The 17,220-nt window shown below is 45.7% G+C and overlaps 2 protein-coding genes across 24 annotated transcripts in view; one reads left to right on the top strand and one right to left on the bottom strand.

The window, feature by feature from the left end:
* Window positions 1-4,191, bottom strand: part of R3HDM2 (R3H domain containing 2) — a 157,168-nt gene extending 152,977 nt beyond the window's left edge. For 3 of the 23 annotated variants that reach the window (XM_059080151.2, XM_059080140.2, XM_059080141.2), the window contains exon 1: window positions 3,839-4,161. The gene's annotated coding sequence lies outside the window, so the exon portion shown is untranslated. Of the gene's footprint in view, window positions 1-3,838 lie in introns of all 23 variants that reach the window. The other 20 variants (XM_067009600.1, XM_067009588.1, XM_067009593.1 and 17 more) reach the window with 15 other exon arrangements.
* Window positions 4,192-7,684: 3,493 nt separating this feature from the next.
* INHBC (inhibin subunit beta C) lies at window positions 7,685-16,544 on the top strand. Its single transcript, XM_059080905.2, has 2 exons — window positions 7,685-7,997; window positions 15,799-16,544. Exons 1-2 carry the CDS (start codon window positions 7,685-7,687, stop codon window positions 16,542-16,544), a joined length of 1,059 nt encoding a protein of 352 aa, XP_058936888.1.
* Window positions 16,545-17,220: the final 676 nt, after the last annotated feature.

The following is a 17,220-nucleotide window of genomic DNA, read 5'->3' on the forward strand; positions in this document are numbered from 1 at the left end:
GGAAAAAACAAAAACAAAAACAACACACACACAGAATTTCACAAAATTCTCTCCTCTGTACTTCCTGGGACCATGTAACCAAAATGCAACACTTTTTATCCCTTCCTCAAAATCTGCTTTTTCCTGAAAGCTTTCCTTGAGTTCATGAAGAGATCTGGTACAGGAATAAGCAATGCATCATTCAGAAACCATTACCTATACTGAAACACTGTCAGTACTCAGTACAATATTTATCTCTAAGAGGTGAGAACATGGCATAGAGATGTTTGAATGTCTCTGGGTCCTGAGAAAGACTTCCTAGAAACTTTGTGAAAGGATTTTAAGAGACAAGAGAAATGAGGTAGAAGCCTTATTAATGTGCCAAAATTATGTCAGAAATTATTCACAAAATGAGAATATACCTCTTTACGATAATAATAACAGAACCAGGGCTTCCCTAGTGATGCAGTGGTTGAGAGTCTGCCTGCTAATGCAGGGGACACGGGTTCGAGCCCTGGTCTGGGAGGACCCTACATGCCACGGAGCAACTAGGCCCATGAGCCACAACTACTGAGCCTGTGCATCTGGAGCCTGTGCTCTGCAACAAGAGAGGCCGCGATAGTGAGAGGCCCGCGCACCACTATGAAGAGTGGCCCCCGCTTGCCACAACTAGAGAAAGCCCTCGCACAGAAACGAAGACGCAACACAGCAAAAATAAATAAATTAACTAATAAACTCCTACTCCCAACATCTTCTTTCAAAATAATAACAGAACCAGATCCAGTCCAATAGATACAAGTTCCCCAATTCTCCCACTCCCACTTCCCACTCAAACCATTCTCTCATGGGCCTGGAAGCTTTCAATGTCCTGGCAAAAGTTTAAGCAAAAACCTAGCTTTACAACCAGCATTCCTACAAAGTGTTAAAGGCACTACCTCGCCTGCTTTGCCTTCCTAAGCTGGAAAACAGTTGCCAGGACTGCCCCAAAGAGAAATCTCATCCAGGCCACTCTAGCCAGAAGATCAATGAAGGTAACAAATATACCAATCAAGAAGTGAGAAAGGAAAAAATAAATGAGGGATAAACCACACAACTCAGGGGGCCTGCTCCTTTTACCCTCAGACAATATAATTTAGTTGCTAAAAATGACCCCACAAATGGATTTGTAGAAAAAAGAATCAGATGTTCCCCAAAACCGAACACTCCACCATTGTTAAAGAAAGCTATTCTTACAAGTTTTCAAGCTCAACTGTCTCCACATGAATGGGGGAAAAAAATCTAACCCATACAGTCCAGACCATAAATATTAACATCTTTAGTGCACTGAAAAATTCAAAGTGGAACCAGCCTACTCAGCTCTCTGGAGCCAAAGAGGTAAGGATGGTGATGTTTGTCTCATCAGGGATGTGAACAAACCTAAAGGCAAGAAGCCTGAAACAGTAAAAATTCTAGCCACATGAAATCTGAGATAATCTTCCTCGGAGACCACCAACACCACACTCCATCCTCTCTGCCTTCAAAGTGCTTTCACTCAATGACCTGAAAGGACAAGACTTCTGTCAAAACAGAAACTTGGCAAGAACTGACCAAAAAAAAAAAAAATCTCAAGTTCTTCCAGTAAATACCTTACAAAATACTAGTGGAAATACATGTCTCTCATTTATGGCAATGAGTGAGTTCAAGAATAAAACTCCTCTTCTTGGGGACTTCCCTGGTGGTTCAGTGGTAAAGAATCTGCCTTACAACACAGGGAATGTGGGTTTGATCCCTGGTCAGGGAACTAAGATCCCACATGCCACGGGGCAACTAACCCTGTGTACCACAGCTACCGAGTTCGCACACCTCAACTAGAGCCCACGCGCTCTGGAAGCTGTGAGCCACAACTACAGAGCCCACGCACCCTGGAGCCCGCACGCCACAACTAGAGAGAAGCCCACACACCACAACCAAGAGCCCGCATGCCTCAACGAAGATCCCCCCGTGCCGCAACTAAGACCCAACACAGCCAAAAATAAAAATAAAATAAATAAATCTTTAAAAAAAACCTCTTCTTTACCTATTCAATCAATAAATTTGTTGAGCACCTACTGCATATCAAGGGCTATACTAAGGGCTGAGGATACAGCAACTAACAAAACAAGACCATCTAAACCTCATGAAACTTACACTCTAATGTGGGAGACTAAATATGTATAGCATGTTATAGGTTGATAAAGGGTAAGGAGGAAAATAAAGCAAAATGGGATAGGAAGTTATGTAAATATATGTGGAGGAATGGCTTTGGAATTTAGATAGCTGAGGAAATGTCACTGTTAGAGTGACATTTGAGTAAAGCCCTGAAGGTTAGGGTACAAGGCTATGCAGCTTTACACAGAAAAGGTGATCCATGAAGATCCAAGTGCCAGTTGCTGAGGCAGAAGTGTACCTGATGTGCTCAAGGAACAGAGAGGAGACCAGTGAATATGTCTGGGGGGTGGGGGGGGGAGGTTGCTACATATCTTGGACTTTAAAGACGGCTGTAAAGTCTCTGATTTTTATTCTGATAGAGGAAGGTAACCAAGTCCTCTTCAAACTTCTTTCAATTAAAAAAAATCAGGCACCCTATTCTTATATGTGCAAGTTTTTAAATTTTTGTTTTAAATTGAGGATCTACAGTGTAGATCCTAGAGTGGACACGAAACTGTAACTTAAACTCTGAAATACAACTTTCGCTGAAAGTTCATCAGACCTTCAAGAAAGATTCTCTGTTCTCTCAACTCTGTGGAGAACTGCAACAGGGAGGAAAAATACAACTAAAAGTGAACTGAATGGACTAACTACTACCACTTTCCACCACTATTTAAGCCGTTTTTGTCTTGATGTCCCAGACTCCAAAAAGGGGGGAAAAAATAGGAGAAATAAAACGAGAAGTGAAAAAAAAAAAGCATTAGGAAGAAGGAGGTGCCACAAACAACTGATTCAAGTGCCAATTTGACTATCCAAAAATACAATAAAAAGGCAAGGAATGTGTGACATTCCTGAAGTGGAACCTGTCACCTCCCTCCTCCCCAGTCTCTATGGTACCTACCAACATAGACAGTGCTCAGGCTTCCCAATTTTGGTTAAGTCTATTTGAAAATATATAAATAAAAGGACATTCATCCAACTGAGAGCTGAATTTAAATTTTCCCACACCTCTCTTTGATTTCATGAACGTCTGGGACTGTTATTCGATCATTTTTCATCATTATCCAAGAACAATTCACTTTGAGTGAATAAATATTCTGAAGACTTACTAGGCTAATGATCACAAACGTTGAAATTTTGGGCTCCACAGGTAACCGAAATCGAGAAGAGTTTTCAGAGCCTGAAGAGTTAGTTACGAGCTTAGCGTAGGCCCAACTTTTAAGCTCCAGAATCATCTCCCTGTACGTTCCAACTCAAATCTCTGTCCCTGTAATGAACTCGAACACCAGCATAATCTGAAACACTCCAACACCTTTCCCTCCCATTTTTCCAAGGCTCAAAGGAAAACGGAGAGCCAAGAAACACATGGAGCTAGTCACCCCCGAGCACCACAAGGGCGCAACAGTTTTTACGTCCCACCGTACAGGCCACAGGTGGCGCCAGCCCCACACCCTCCGCCCCGCGCCCCTCGCTTCTCGCCTGAGCTCCCCGAGCACACTTGGGGCGTCTCTGGCCTCGGGGCCGTCCTTCACGGGAGGATCGGGCCCTGACCCACCGCCCGCGGGTCCGGGAAGTGCCAGCGCGGGGACCCAGACAGGGGGCCTCCGCCCGCCCGGCAGTTCGCGCGGCCGCCACGCCCCCTCCCCACGGGCCGCCCGCGCTGCCCGCCCCCTTGGCCGGGAGGTGGCCTCACCTCACGCGGGCCGTAGCCGAGAGGGTGCCCGCGTCTCCGCCCGCCGCCCGGGCTCACGGCCGCTCGGCTGCGGCTCGGCCCCGACGGCCGGCGGCGGCGCGCTTCTGGGGGCGGACTCTTCTAGGCCGGGGTTTCCCCGGGGCCCAGGGCGGGGGAGTAGGGGGGACTGGGGCGGGGGAGGGGAAAGGGGCTTGGGAAGGAGGGGGGAGAGGGGGAGAAAAGGGGGGAACCAAACCCGGAAAGGGAGAAAAGGGGGGAGGGGGAAAATCAGAAGGGGAAGAAAGGCCCAGAGTCCGCCCCCCGCCGCGGCCTGCGCGCTACGTCACCACGTCCGGCGTAATCGTCACGGCGTCTTGCGCCCGGAGCGTCCCTGCTTCCTGTGTGCCTGTCTCCACGCCTACAGACGCCACTTGCCTACTCACTCACCTCCCCAGCCAGCACGCACACGCTGTTTTGTCCAACACAGGCGCTCGCTCTGTCGCCTCAGCGTTACCTATGTCTTCAGCCGCCAATGGAGATCCACTGCGACCCTCAGTTCACCTGAAACCCGTCAAACCTGTCAGATTCACCCTTGATTTAAACATAATACTAATAACTGTAATTTAAGTTTACAGAGCACTTTCAAAGTAGCCTTTCACTTAGAACAGTGACTCCTGCTCCCAAAACAGCATATATGCAGTAAATATTTGTGGTATAAATGGATAAAGATCATGTGGTAGGTAAATGTCCATTTTTTCCAGATGTAAAAATTTAACTCTAAATAAAGTAGGTTTAAGTACATCTTATTTAAAATCACTTCTTCCTGCCACCACCCTCTAACCTACAGTTCTCTTTTAAAAAGTCATCTTAGATTTGCAACCTCCCTGACGAAGTGAGAGAGTGGCATGGACATGTATACACTAACAAATGTAAAACCGATAGCTTGTGGGAAGCAGCCACGTAGCACACGGAGATCAGCTCTGTGCTTTGTGACCACCTAGAGGGGTGGCATAGAGAGGGTGGGAGGGAGTCGCAAGAGGGAGGAGATATGGGGATATATGTATATGTATAGCTGATTCACTTTGTTATAAAGCAGAAACTAACACACCATTGTAAAGCAATTATACTCCAATAAAGATGTTAAAAAAAAAAAGAAAAATTTGCAACCTCCCCACACTGACCATTCTAGGCAGAATCAATCTAGCTACTAATTACATGTATTTGCATCGTTTCTTGACCAACTCCCTCAAAGAAGCATTGTAGTCTTACATTGATAGAATTCAACCATTAAATATTTACTATGTGACAGGAACTGCAGTAGGAAACAAAAAAAATATAGTATAATGTAAGTGCTATAATAGAGAGGTGTTCAATGTGCTATGGAAACACAAGAAGGAGCAATTAGTTCCTAGACGTAAGAGAGATTGAGTAAGCTACAGAGAAGCTAAAGGTGAAATTTCAGTTAACCTTGAAGAATATAAGTAGGAGTTCATCAGAAAGGCAAGAATGGAGATTTCAGAAAGGTCATAGAGGTAAGAACTTCTCCTTTCCTTCAAGAATCAGCAAGTTCCAGGTTTTCAAGTTGGAGGCAGGAGACAATGACAGCCAGGAGGAAATAATGGCTAATATTTGTGTTATGTATGTATGTATATGGAATATGTAGCATTCTACATCTATTATTTCCGTTTACTCCTCAAAACAATAGGTATTACTGTTATGCTCATTTTGTAAGATTAGGAACCCTGAGGCACCAAAGTCCCAGATTTTGAACTGAGACAGTTTATCTTCAAAGACTGCTCTTAATCACTGCACTATTAGAAATGTAACCGGAAAGGGCAGGTTTCAAAAGACCTGTGTGTCATAATGCAGAGTGAAACAGTTGGGTCTTTTAGAGACAAATGCAGTAACTGAAGAACAGCTAAGGCAGAAACATGAGGCATCCAGCCCTAAGAGAAGCCCTCCTCTGTTTCCCTCACTTTTGCTAACCTCTTATTCCCCAACTATTTGCCAGGGAGAAGGGGAGCAACTGAAGTCTTCACATGTGAGGGGGTCTGGGAACTACATACTGTAGTTAAGACATGAAACAAATAGCAGTATAACTACCTCCCCCAACCTCAAGATAAGGTTATATCCATGAATGAAATTAGGAATATTAAAATGTTAGATATAAGATCAGTCCCTGTAGGCTGGGAAACTATTAGAGAGTGACTACTAATAGGTACAGGTTTTCTTTTGGGGATGATGAAAATATTCTTAGTGGTGGTGGTTGCACAGCTCTGTGAATGTACTAAAAACTGCTGAATTATATACTCTAAAGGGTGAATTTTATGTTCTGTGAATTATATCTCAATAAAACCCTTATGTTATAAATAAATAAATTTATACTAGAATCTGAATAATAAATCTACTTCTATCACAGTGCTTAAAAAAAAAGAGGGGCTTCCCTGGCGGTCCAGTGGTTAAGACTGTGCTTCCAATGCAGGGGGCTCTGGTTCGATCCCTCGTTGGGGAACTAAGATCCCACATGCCACTCGGCAAAAAAAAAGAAAAAAGAGAAAAGATCAGCCCCTGTTGAAGAGAGCTAAGAAACTGTGACACACAAGAATACAATCAAGGTGACTTGAGTGTAACTTCTTATAACCAGCCTGTAAGCCTGTATTCTAGAATTTATTCACCCAATAAATGTGTTTTAAACACCTATATTATATTGTGGGTCCTATGTGCAATGCTAGGAATATAGTGGTAAGCAACAGAGATGACTTAAGTGACTGCACTACAGATGGTGATTGGAGGCATGGCCTCTAAGAAAGGAGAGTCCAGAAGGGCAAATATTGGCAGAATTTCTTCGGCACATCTAGGTGAGGGTACTCTGGCCCGCAAACAAACCTATGTAGCAAGAATAATAATAAACTTTTATTAAGCCACTTACTTTGTGCCAGCCACCGTAAAGCTCTTTACAAAATTATTTAAATCTCAAAACTCTCAGATAATCATTACAGATCTATAATTACACATTAAAAATCCATAGGGCCAGACGTGTTTCAGAATTCAGAAAATGTCAACTTTTAGAAAGGAAAAATGGAGAATTCCCTGGTGATCCGGTGGTTACGACTCTGTGCTTTCACTGCTGAGTGCCCAGTTTCAATGCCTGGTCGAGGAACTAAGATCCCACAAGCCAAGGGGAAGATCCCGCAAGGCGCGCAGCGCGGCCAAAATAAAAGAAAACGAAAAAGAAAGGTTAAATGGTATGTATGCTGTATATCGTATAACACCCCTAGGGGTAGCATCCCATAATCTAATGAAGACCCAACACAGCCAAAAATAAATTAAAAACAAAAAACAAAAAAACAACAACCTGCATGACAATGACCTAAAGTGTCCTGCCAATGACCCCCTCTTGTTTGAAAGTCATTCTTTAACATTCTATCTTAAAACCTCTGATCTCCGCACCCTGCCTCCACCCCCCACTGCCAGGCTTCCGAGCAAGGCTGTTGATCTGAAGAGGAATTTCATCTCTAACCTTTGTTCCCAGGCCTGGCAGCTCACATGGGTAACCCACTATCTCCCAAAGTTGGCCCAGGGACATTTCTTTCCCCAAACAAACCAACCTCCCCTCACATCCCCCACTCTGTAGTTTCACTGACTATATGGCTTCTGCCAAGTTCTACCTGTAACTGGCTTCATCTCTCAAGTTGGATGTTTGACTGCTCTATCCCCTGCAACCAGGAGTAATGCCAGCTGGACACATTCTCCTTCCGGGGCCCCTGGCAGCTGGGAGGGAGCTGAGACCACAGCTGTGGAGACCCTGAGCCCCGGGGTTTGCGGCTGTATCTCAACTGTGTTGCTCAAGGAAGGCCTCCCCCAGCAATGACCTCCTCATTGCTCCTGGCCTTCCTGTTCCTAGCTCCAGACGCAGTGGCCACTCCCAGAGCTGACAGTCAGTGTCTGGCATGTGGGGGGCCTGCTTTGGACCTGGAGAGCCAGCGGGAGCTGCTGCTTAATCTGGCCAAGAGAAGCATCTTGGACAAGCTGCACCTCAGCCAGCGCCCAACACTGAGCCGGCCTGTGTCCCGAGCTGCTCTGAGGACTGCGCTGCAGCACCTCCATGGGTCCCCACAGGGGGCGCTTCCAGGAGCAGACAGGGGACAGGAGTATGAGATCATCAGCTTTGCTGAGACAGGTGGGTTCTTGGTCTGTAGATCTTCCCCCAAACCCTATCTCTTAAGGAAAGGAAAAACTTGTTCCCCAATCTAATGCCTGACTTTCTCCCCAAAACCATCCCAACTCTTGCCTCCCACAGCATGTAATCTCCCAATCCCAGGCTCCCCACACACCCCCACCACCAGGCTCTCTCTTTGTAGTTTAGACTTGACCAATGGGCACCCGGGAAGTGGGTACGTTTCATTTCTTTTGAGACTGCCTGCCCCTATCTCCCATGGCTCCTCTCTCTGCAGGTCCACAAACTTCCACAGACTATGATGTGAGCCCAGACACTTCCTGGGCTTGGACCAGGGTCTGGGAGCTGGAGAGTCTGTCCTCCCTCTGGCCCTGGGATCCAGCCTCTCTGTACCCCACTCCCCCAGATACATCATTTGGGTAAAAGGGAGAAAAGTAAAACACTGGGATTACAATACCTCTCCAGCCTACTCCTGTCTCTTGCCTTGATTACCTCGGGTCCCCACGTCAGAACAGGGCCAATATGGGACTCAGAAAGGTATTTAAAGGATAGAGGATAAAGACGAGAGAGTTCCTTCCATAGCGGGGAGAGGGGTTAGAGAATTTAGTGGGCAGCTGGAAAGATTAAGAATTCAGAGACAGGGGAATTCCCTGGTGGGCCAGTCATTAGGACTCCACACTTTCACTGCCGTGGGCCCAGGTTCAATCCCTGGTCAGGGAACTAAGATCCCACAAGCTGTGAGGCGTGGCCAAAAAAAAAAAAGAGAGAATTCAGAGAAAGGATCTGAGAACCAGAACACAAACAAGTGATCTCTCTGGCCTCTGAGCTTCTTTCAAGTTCTTCTCTCTTAGGTTTAGAAGGCCCTTCCCATTCCTGGCCCCTTTCCCTTGGTCAGCGTGTACTCCCTTCAAGATCCAGCACTCCCATCCTGAAAAAACCCACCCTGACCTGAAGGTGAGGGGCTCGCTCTCTGGTGGCCTCTACACGCTCACCCTGAACCTGGACCTTCCTTATGGAATTGCCTGTTTCCAGGTTTTCTATGAAGTCTGTCTTCCCATAGAATGCAACCCCTTGAGGTCAGGAACTGTCATTTATTCCTCACATTATCATCAGAGGTTAGTGTATAGTAGAAATAGATAACACTTATACAGTGTTTACTGTGTTCTAAACCTTTTAAATATACTAACTCCTTGAGAGCCTCACAATAAGCCAGTGAGGCAAATACTATTGTTACCCCATTTTAGAGGTGATGAAACTGAGGCACAAAGAGGTTGAGTAACTAGCTCAAGGTCACATGACCAGTAGGTGGTAGAGCCAGACAGCCTTGGGTCTGGAATCCATGACCTTGACCACTCAACCACTCTGCCTCTTGCAAACATAGTAGATGCTCAATAAACAGCCAAACCATTCTGTAGTTCAGCTCGACCATGTCTAGAGTCCCCAGTGATGGATGAGACCCTATTCTAGTTCAAAAGGGGGTTTCTGCTCATGATTAAGAACACAAACTCTGGAGCCAGATAAACTGGGCTCAAATCCCCGCTCAGCCACTTATTACTATGCGTCCTGGGTTGTTAATAGTCAGTTTTCCCATTTGCAAAACAGAGATAATGAGAGGATAGTTGAGAGAATTAAGTGAGCTAATACAGGTAATGTACTTAGAAAGGATAAGGTGGGAGGGAACTGAAAGTAGAAGACTCAGCTCCTGCCCATGAGGGGTTTAGTTGTTGCTGCTGGGAATAAATTACTTAGAATATAAGGCAGAGTGAAATAAATGCTAGATGAGGGCACAGTGCTTAATGGGCCAGAAGTAATTCACTGGGACCTGGTAAGTCAGGGAAGTCTTTCAGAAGAAGTTTGCAAATTGGCTGGCGTTGTAGAGTAAGTTTGACTTCGGTGGGTAGGAAATGGTAAACAACATCCTAAATGGAAAAACATGAGTAAAAGTCTAAAGAAACGGACTGCATTTAGAGTTAAAAAGTAGTCTGGAGTGAATGAGCACAAGGTGGACAAATGGCCATGAACACCAAAATCCTGGTTGGTTTTTTTTTCACCTTTGTATCCCTGATACTGAGCCCAGTTTCCTGGCACACTGTGACAGTAATGACGGTTACCAGGTGTTTAGTGTACCTGCCTCCTCTCAGTTCATTCTTACAATCACTCCATAAAGTAGACTTTATCATTCCCATCTTAAGAATGCAGAAACTGAGACTCGAAGATAATTTACATGGCCAAGGTCCTACAGCTTACAAGAGGCAGAATTCAAACACAGTTCTCTCAGACTTCAAAGTCTATATACTTTCCACATATTTGCTAATCAATGAATGAATACAACATTTCGGCTGCAGAGGGCGTGACCTGAAATGAACTTGGAGGTGAGAATGACTGATGCCTGGATTCTACCTTTTACATTTAAATATTTTAGTTTTAAGTTTTCATTCCATTTTAAGCTATCATCTCCACCATCGTGTGAAAGAAAGATCTGAAAGAAAGATCTGAGAATTGTTCTTGCTGGAGATATGAAGAGAGAGAGCTTGGGGCCCTGGGGAAACTAGGGTAGGAGTCTTCAGCGGTGTCCTGAAACTGGCTCATACTGGCTCATGAGAGCTGATGGTGAACATCTCCCAACCGTGCATCCAGGGGCATCACATTGATACTTTGAAATTGGCTGGGATGGGAGAATTTATACCGCAGAAATTGGCAAACACTACACATCAGGGCCTTTTTTTCCCCCCCTCTGGAATCCAGTTGTTAAATATTTACCAACACAACACTGCCTACGACCTAAAAATTCAAGTTATCTGCCTCCCACATACCTAACATACAATGCTGATTCAGGGACGGAATAAATAGATACTTCTGTTCCAAATGGCGGATGAGTGAGGGAGACACAGAGCAGTCACTGGTCCACGAAAATTTTTACATCCAGCCAGGCACATATCTCAGTCTACCCCAAATCCAGAATTCCTTTGGTTACGGCCTCGTTCTGCCCACTGGTAGGATTTTCCTCTCCTCTTAAGGAGAGCCTACCGTTGCTCCCCTAGACTTCTGGATCCATTCTCTCAGCTCTTAGTGCCACCCTCTGAGATGTCTTTCCTTTTAAATAGGAAATGACCTGTGTTTGCGGCTAAGTTGTTTTCTCGGCCTGCATGCTGCCCAAAGAAGTTGGGAGCCTGGGGACTTCTTTTCATTTTGAATCATCTCTGTCCCTTTTAGTCCAAACTGGAGCTGCTTTCACTATTAAAATGCTCTTTAACACTCTGTGAGCCTTCTAAATAATAAATTACAGTCTACTCACTCCGACAAAAGGCACTCCACTCTATCAAGACAGACCCTCCTCTTTAGGTTACAAGTCAGGATACCCTCTTACAAGTGGGATAACACACTTAAGATTCTTAGAAGCCCTCTGTCTAGTTGAGAGGGTCTTCAGAACATCTTAAATTTTAGATCTTAACAAAGATGTTAGATCTTAACAAAGGGTCTTACAAGTTCCCCCTTTATTATTTTGATCTTCGCTCTGAAGCTATGTTTTACTGGCAGTGCCCTGGATTTGGGTTTTGCCCTGAGACCATTTCTTAGTTTGATAACCTTTTTGCCAGACCAAGAGCTTAGGGATGAAAAAAAATATTTTATTGTTCCATCTAGCAAGTCCTATTGGAAATGTTTTCTCTAAATTCTGCTTGAAAATTGAACAGTTCGTTTTTTAGTTCTCACTCCTGAAATGCCTTATCATAGGCAGCTAAAATAAGCCAAATGGCACTTTCAGCATTCTGCCTGGAAATATCTTTAGCTAAATTCACAATTCTGTTAGATACCATTTCTAGCTTCCAGTTACCAGAGATGATAGCCAATACATAACACAGGTTCCCCTTTGTCCAGATTCCAGTAGCAATTTCCTCACTGTCCTTCCAGACTTCACTAACAGTCTCCCTGCTGTCCTTCCATCCTCTGGCTGCCACCCAGCCCCAAAGCCAATGCTACATATTTTAGGTCTTTGCTATGGAGTACCCCACTTCTGATACTAATTTCTGTTTTAGTTATCCATTAATATGGCAAATCAGCTCAAACATTGAGTCCTAAAACAAAAAAAAATTCAATAGTTTCTGTGATTTTGTAATTTGACTGGACTTATTCTGGACAGTTCTCTCACTCTATGTGGTGTAACTGAGTTCATTCAAGCAACTGTGTTCAGCTAGGAACTCAGATGGGGCTAGAACATCTAAGATGGTCTCTCCGAAGTCTCTCTCCAGATGGCTTCTCATCATTCAGTAGTCTAGCCCAAGTTTCTTTAAAGCATTAACATTTTCCTACCTCAAAGTGTAAGTACTTACTAAGTTTCTGCTTGCATCGTGCTTGCTTATGTCTCATTGGCCAAATAAAGTCACATGCCAAGCCCAGAATTAATATGGGAAGGGACTGCACAAAACCATGAATATTGGGAGGTGTTGTTCCCTGGGGGTCAACAATGTAATGGTCTGTCACAGCCCCTGCTGGTCCTGTGTCTGCCTACCATAACTGGGGTGACTTATGAGGTTCTAAATATTGGATGCTAGTGACCTAGCAAGAATAGATTAGCTGGGTCAATCAGACTCTTCTTTTAGGATTTTGGAATTGGAACACTGAAAGATCAGCTCACTTAGCTAGGAAGAGCTAAGTTAAAGCTCTGTAGGGCTTCCCTTCCCTGGTGGCACAGTGGTTGAGAGTCCACCTGCCAATGCAGGGGACATGGGTTCGTGCCCTGGTCTGGGAAGATCCCACATGCCGCAGAGCGGCTGGACCCGTGAGCCATGGCCGCTGCGCGTCCGGAGTCTGTGCTCTGCAACAGGAGGCCACAACAGTGGGAGGCCCGCGTACTGGAAAAAAAAAAAAAAGGTTCTCTAGACTCAGGAGCTAGGGCCACCATTTTGGGACTTGAGGAAGGTGACAGGCAAGCAAAAGAGGTAGAACCACAGAAAGTGAAGAATGGAGTAGACTTACATAGGGAGAGTGAGATGAGAGAGATCTTGTTGGAGAGCTGTCAAGGGCAACCTTATTCCAGACCTTACAATTCACACTAAGTCTACATGAACTTTATTTTCTGCTCTTTTATGCCCATGAGAGTATCAGTGGCATTCCCACAATAAAGCATCCTTTACTTTAAATAAATAAATAAATAAATAAAAATAAATAAGGGTTGCTAAGGCCAAAGCATAATGGCATTTAATTGCCTCCTAAAAGAGTTTGGCTTTATTCATCAATAAGGTTTTTGAAACCATGAATTTTATGATCTAGCCTTTTTGGAAAATAATTCTTGTGTCAGTGTCAAATAAGAATTAAGAATGAAAGACCATTCACTCACCAAATGTTAACTGAATGCCTGTTATGTACTAGATACTAGGGATACAGTGGTAAACCATACAGGCACAATCTCTACCTTCATGGAGTTTACATTCTAGCTAGGAGCAGGGAGGGGTAGAGAGGAGGGGAGGAGAAGCAAATGAACAAAAAACCAAGATGATTACAGAGAGTGATAGTGGCTACAAAGACAATTAAGCAGGATAAGGTATTAAAGAGATGAGGGTAGGGCTTCCCTGGTGGCGCAGTGGTTGAGAATCCGCCTGCCGATGCAGGAGACACGGGTTCGTGCCCTGGTCCGGGAAGATCCCACATGCCGTGGAGCAACTAAGCCCGTGAGCCATGGCCTCTGAGCCTGTGCGTCCGGAGCCTGTGCTCCGCAACGGGAGAGGCCACAACAGTGAGAGGCCTGCATACCGCAAAAAAAAAAAAAAAAAAAAAAAGTGATGAGGGTAGAGTTGAAGGCTGCTTTAGCTAGGTTAGTCAGGGAAGCCTCTCTGAAGAGGTGAATTTGTGCTGACTGCCACAAAGGAGCCAGTCATTCAAAGAGCTTGGAAAGATATTCCAGGCAGGGGAAATAGCAAGTGCAAAGGCCATGAGGTGGGTCCATATTTGGTGAGTTCAAGGAGCAGAAAAAAGCCAGTATAGGTAGACTATAGTCATTAAATGGCAGAATGCCTAATCATACATGTTTCCTATGTTAACGGGTTTAGCTTTTATTCAAATAGCAATGGGAAGGCTTTGAAGGGTTTTAAGCTGAGAAGATTAAGCTGATCAGATTTATGTTATTAAAAGATCACTCTGGGACCTCCCTGGTGGTCCAGTGGTTAAGACTCTGTGCTTCAACTGCAGCGGGCATGGGTTCGATCCCTGGTTGGGGAACTAAGATCCGATAGGCCACAAGCCACAGCAAAAAAAAAAAAAAAAAAAGAGGTCACTCTGACTGATACGTGAAGAATGGTTTTGGGTGCAAGAGTGGACCACTTGGCAATCTATTGCCATAGTTCAAGAGAAAGATGATTGCAGGTTGAACTAATGTATGGTAGAGGAGGTGGGGATAAGTGAAATTATATTATGAACTGGTGATAGAGTTGACAGGTCTGCAGATAATTTCGAAGAAGGGAATGAAGGAAAGCAAGACTTTGGTTTAAGCAGTGCATTTACAGGGAAGGGGAAGATTGAAGAAGGAACAGATTTGGGTTGCAGGGGATAAATCTAGAGTTCTTCTTTGAACGTGAAAAGTTTGAAATAGCATTGGATATCCAAGTGGAATATCAGATCAGCAGTTGGATATACAAGTCTAGGCTCAGGGAGAGGTCAGGGCCATGGATATAGATATCCGGAGTCATCAGCATATAGATGGAATTGAAAGCCAGGGGAATTGATGGGTTCTTTCTGGGAGAGAGTATAGATAGAGAAGAGAAGGGAGCTTAGGACCTCCAACATTTGGAGGTCAGGCATAGGAAGAGGAGCTGTCAGTAAAAGAGACCAAGATGGAGTGGCCAGAGTCATGAAAGCCAAGAGAAGGAAGTATTTCAAGAAGGAAGGGATGATTAACTGTGTCAAACACTGCTTAGAGGTCAGGTAAGATGAACATAAAGAGATGAAACCATTGGATTTGGCAACGTGGAAGGTGTTAGTGATCCTGACAAGAGCAGGAGTGGAGGGAACAGAAACCCAGTTAATGTGTTTCAATAGGCCAGGTGAGGGGTGAAGAGGGGAAACTGGGCAACAGTAACTGGTACAGGAAGAAATGCATAGCCGTTAGAACCACTGTGGTGAGGAACTGGATGTGGGGAGTTTCTAAAGGTGATAAGGAAGGTAATGATGCCACCAGTTCTAAGAATGGAAAGAGAGGTACATAGGGAGGAAATAATGATTTCCACGTGGGATAAATTGATTTTAATATGCTGGCAGGATGTGGCAAAATTAAGCAGTTAGAAGTTTAGGCCCGAAGCTTGGTGATTTCCAAGGCTCAAAATGATCTGGACTGGGCATACAGATTTGGGAATCACCAGCACAGAATTTGTGTTGGTTGACTGTGAGTGTGGGTCAAAGCTCCTCTCAGTGTAGAGTAAGAGGAAATGGGACTTCCCTGGCGGTCCAGTGGTTAAGACTCCTCGCTTCCACCGCAGGGGTCGCAGGTTCTATCCCTGGTGGGGGAACTAAGATCCTACATGCTGCATGGCAAAAAAAAAAAAGGAAATGAAGGTCAAGGACAGACTCTGGAGAACTCTTGCATTGGAGGGATGGTGAGAGAAAGAAAAGCCAGCAAAGAAAATCAAGGAAGACTCATGAGAGTTGTGTCATGGAAACCAAGAGAGAAAAGATTTTTAAGAAGGAAGGGGTAGTGAACAATGCCAACAGTGTGGTCAAGAAAGGACAAAGGGAATTCAAGCATGCTAAGAATAGATATGTAGGTGGTAGAATTGACTCAGAAAGCCACACCGACTGGGGCTTCTTGTGTCCACAGGCCTCTCCAACATCGACCAGACCCGTCTTGATTTCCACTTCTCCTCCGATAGAACTGTTGGCGGCCTGGAGGTCCAGCAGGCCAGCCTCATATTCTTTGTGCAGCTCCCTCCCAATACCACGTGGACTTTGAAGGTGAGCGTCCTCGTGCTCAGCCCACATGCCACCAACCTCACCTTGGCCACTCAGCACCTGCTGGAGGTGGATCACAGTGGTTGGCACCAGCTCCTCCTGGGGCCTGAAGCTCAGGCTGCCTGCAGCCAGGGGCACCTGATCCTGGAGCTGGTCCCCGAAGGCCAGGTAGCCTGGAGCCCAGTCATCCTGGGTGGGGCTGCCCATAGGCCTTTTGTGACAGCCCGTGTAAGAGTTGGGGGCAAGCACCACATTCGCCGGCGAGGCATCGACTGCCAGGGTAGGTCCAGGATGTGCTGTCGACAAGAGTTCTTTGTGGACTTCCGTGAGATTGGCTGGCACGACTGGATCATCCAGCCTGAGGGCTACGCAATGAACTTCTGCACAGGGCAGTGCCCCCTGCACGTGGCAGGCATGCCTGGCTTTGCCGCCTCCTTTCACACTGCGGTGCTTAATCTTCTCAAGGCCAACTCAGCTGCGGGCACTGCTGGAGGGGGGTCATGCTGTGTGCCCACTGCCCGGCGCCCCCTGTCTCTGCTCTACTATGACAGGAACAGCAACATTGTCAAGACTGACATACCTGACATGGTGGTAGAGGCGTGTGGGTGCAGTTAGTCTGCGTGTGGTACAGGCAGCCCAAGGTGGGGTAGGCAAATATGCCCTGACGGAGGCACTCTTCCTTGAGAGGAGGGGGTGGCCCCGTTACTGTCTCTGTCCAGAAGATGGACTCCCCCTTCCTGAGCAACTTATGAGAATTATCCCAACTTTGACGTGAGGAGATCTTCATCAAAGGAGAATCACTGTCATCTAAGGAGAGTCACTGTACCATCTTCATAACGACCAGCCCCTCTCCTAGAACATAGTCCCTCCAGCAAGCTCCATGTGCTTAACCGCCACCCTAGGGACTCTCATCCACCTTCAACCATGAGCAATGCCATCTGGTTCCCAGACAGATACCCATAGCCCAACTTTAATCCAGCCCCACAATCCACTATGCCTCCCTGCCCTTTCTACTCAATGTCCCCCACTCCAGGATGAGTTGACCCAGCCCCTTCCCCTGCTTTTCTGGATCTCCAGAGAGGCCCTTCCTTAGATTCACCAAACGTTTGATCCTCTCCATGTCTTGAGCCCTTTTCCTCTTACGTGCCCAATGGACTGCTAAAGGCTCTCTTGGCACACTCTCATTCACTCTTTGTCCTTCTCCCTCCTGCTCCGTACCCTTGGGATCTGACTCACCTGAGTTCCTTTGGCCTCTGGCTTCTTGCTGGGTTTGACTAAGAGGAGACAGAGG

The sequence above is a fragment of the Kogia breviceps genome, chromosome 12, assembly GCF_026419965.1.
Source record: "Kogia breviceps isolate mKogBre1 chromosome 12, mKogBre1 haplotype 1, whole genome shotgun sequence".
NCBI classification, from domain to species: Eukaryota; Metazoa; Chordata; class Mammalia; order Artiodactyla; family Physeteridae; genus Kogia; species Kogia breviceps.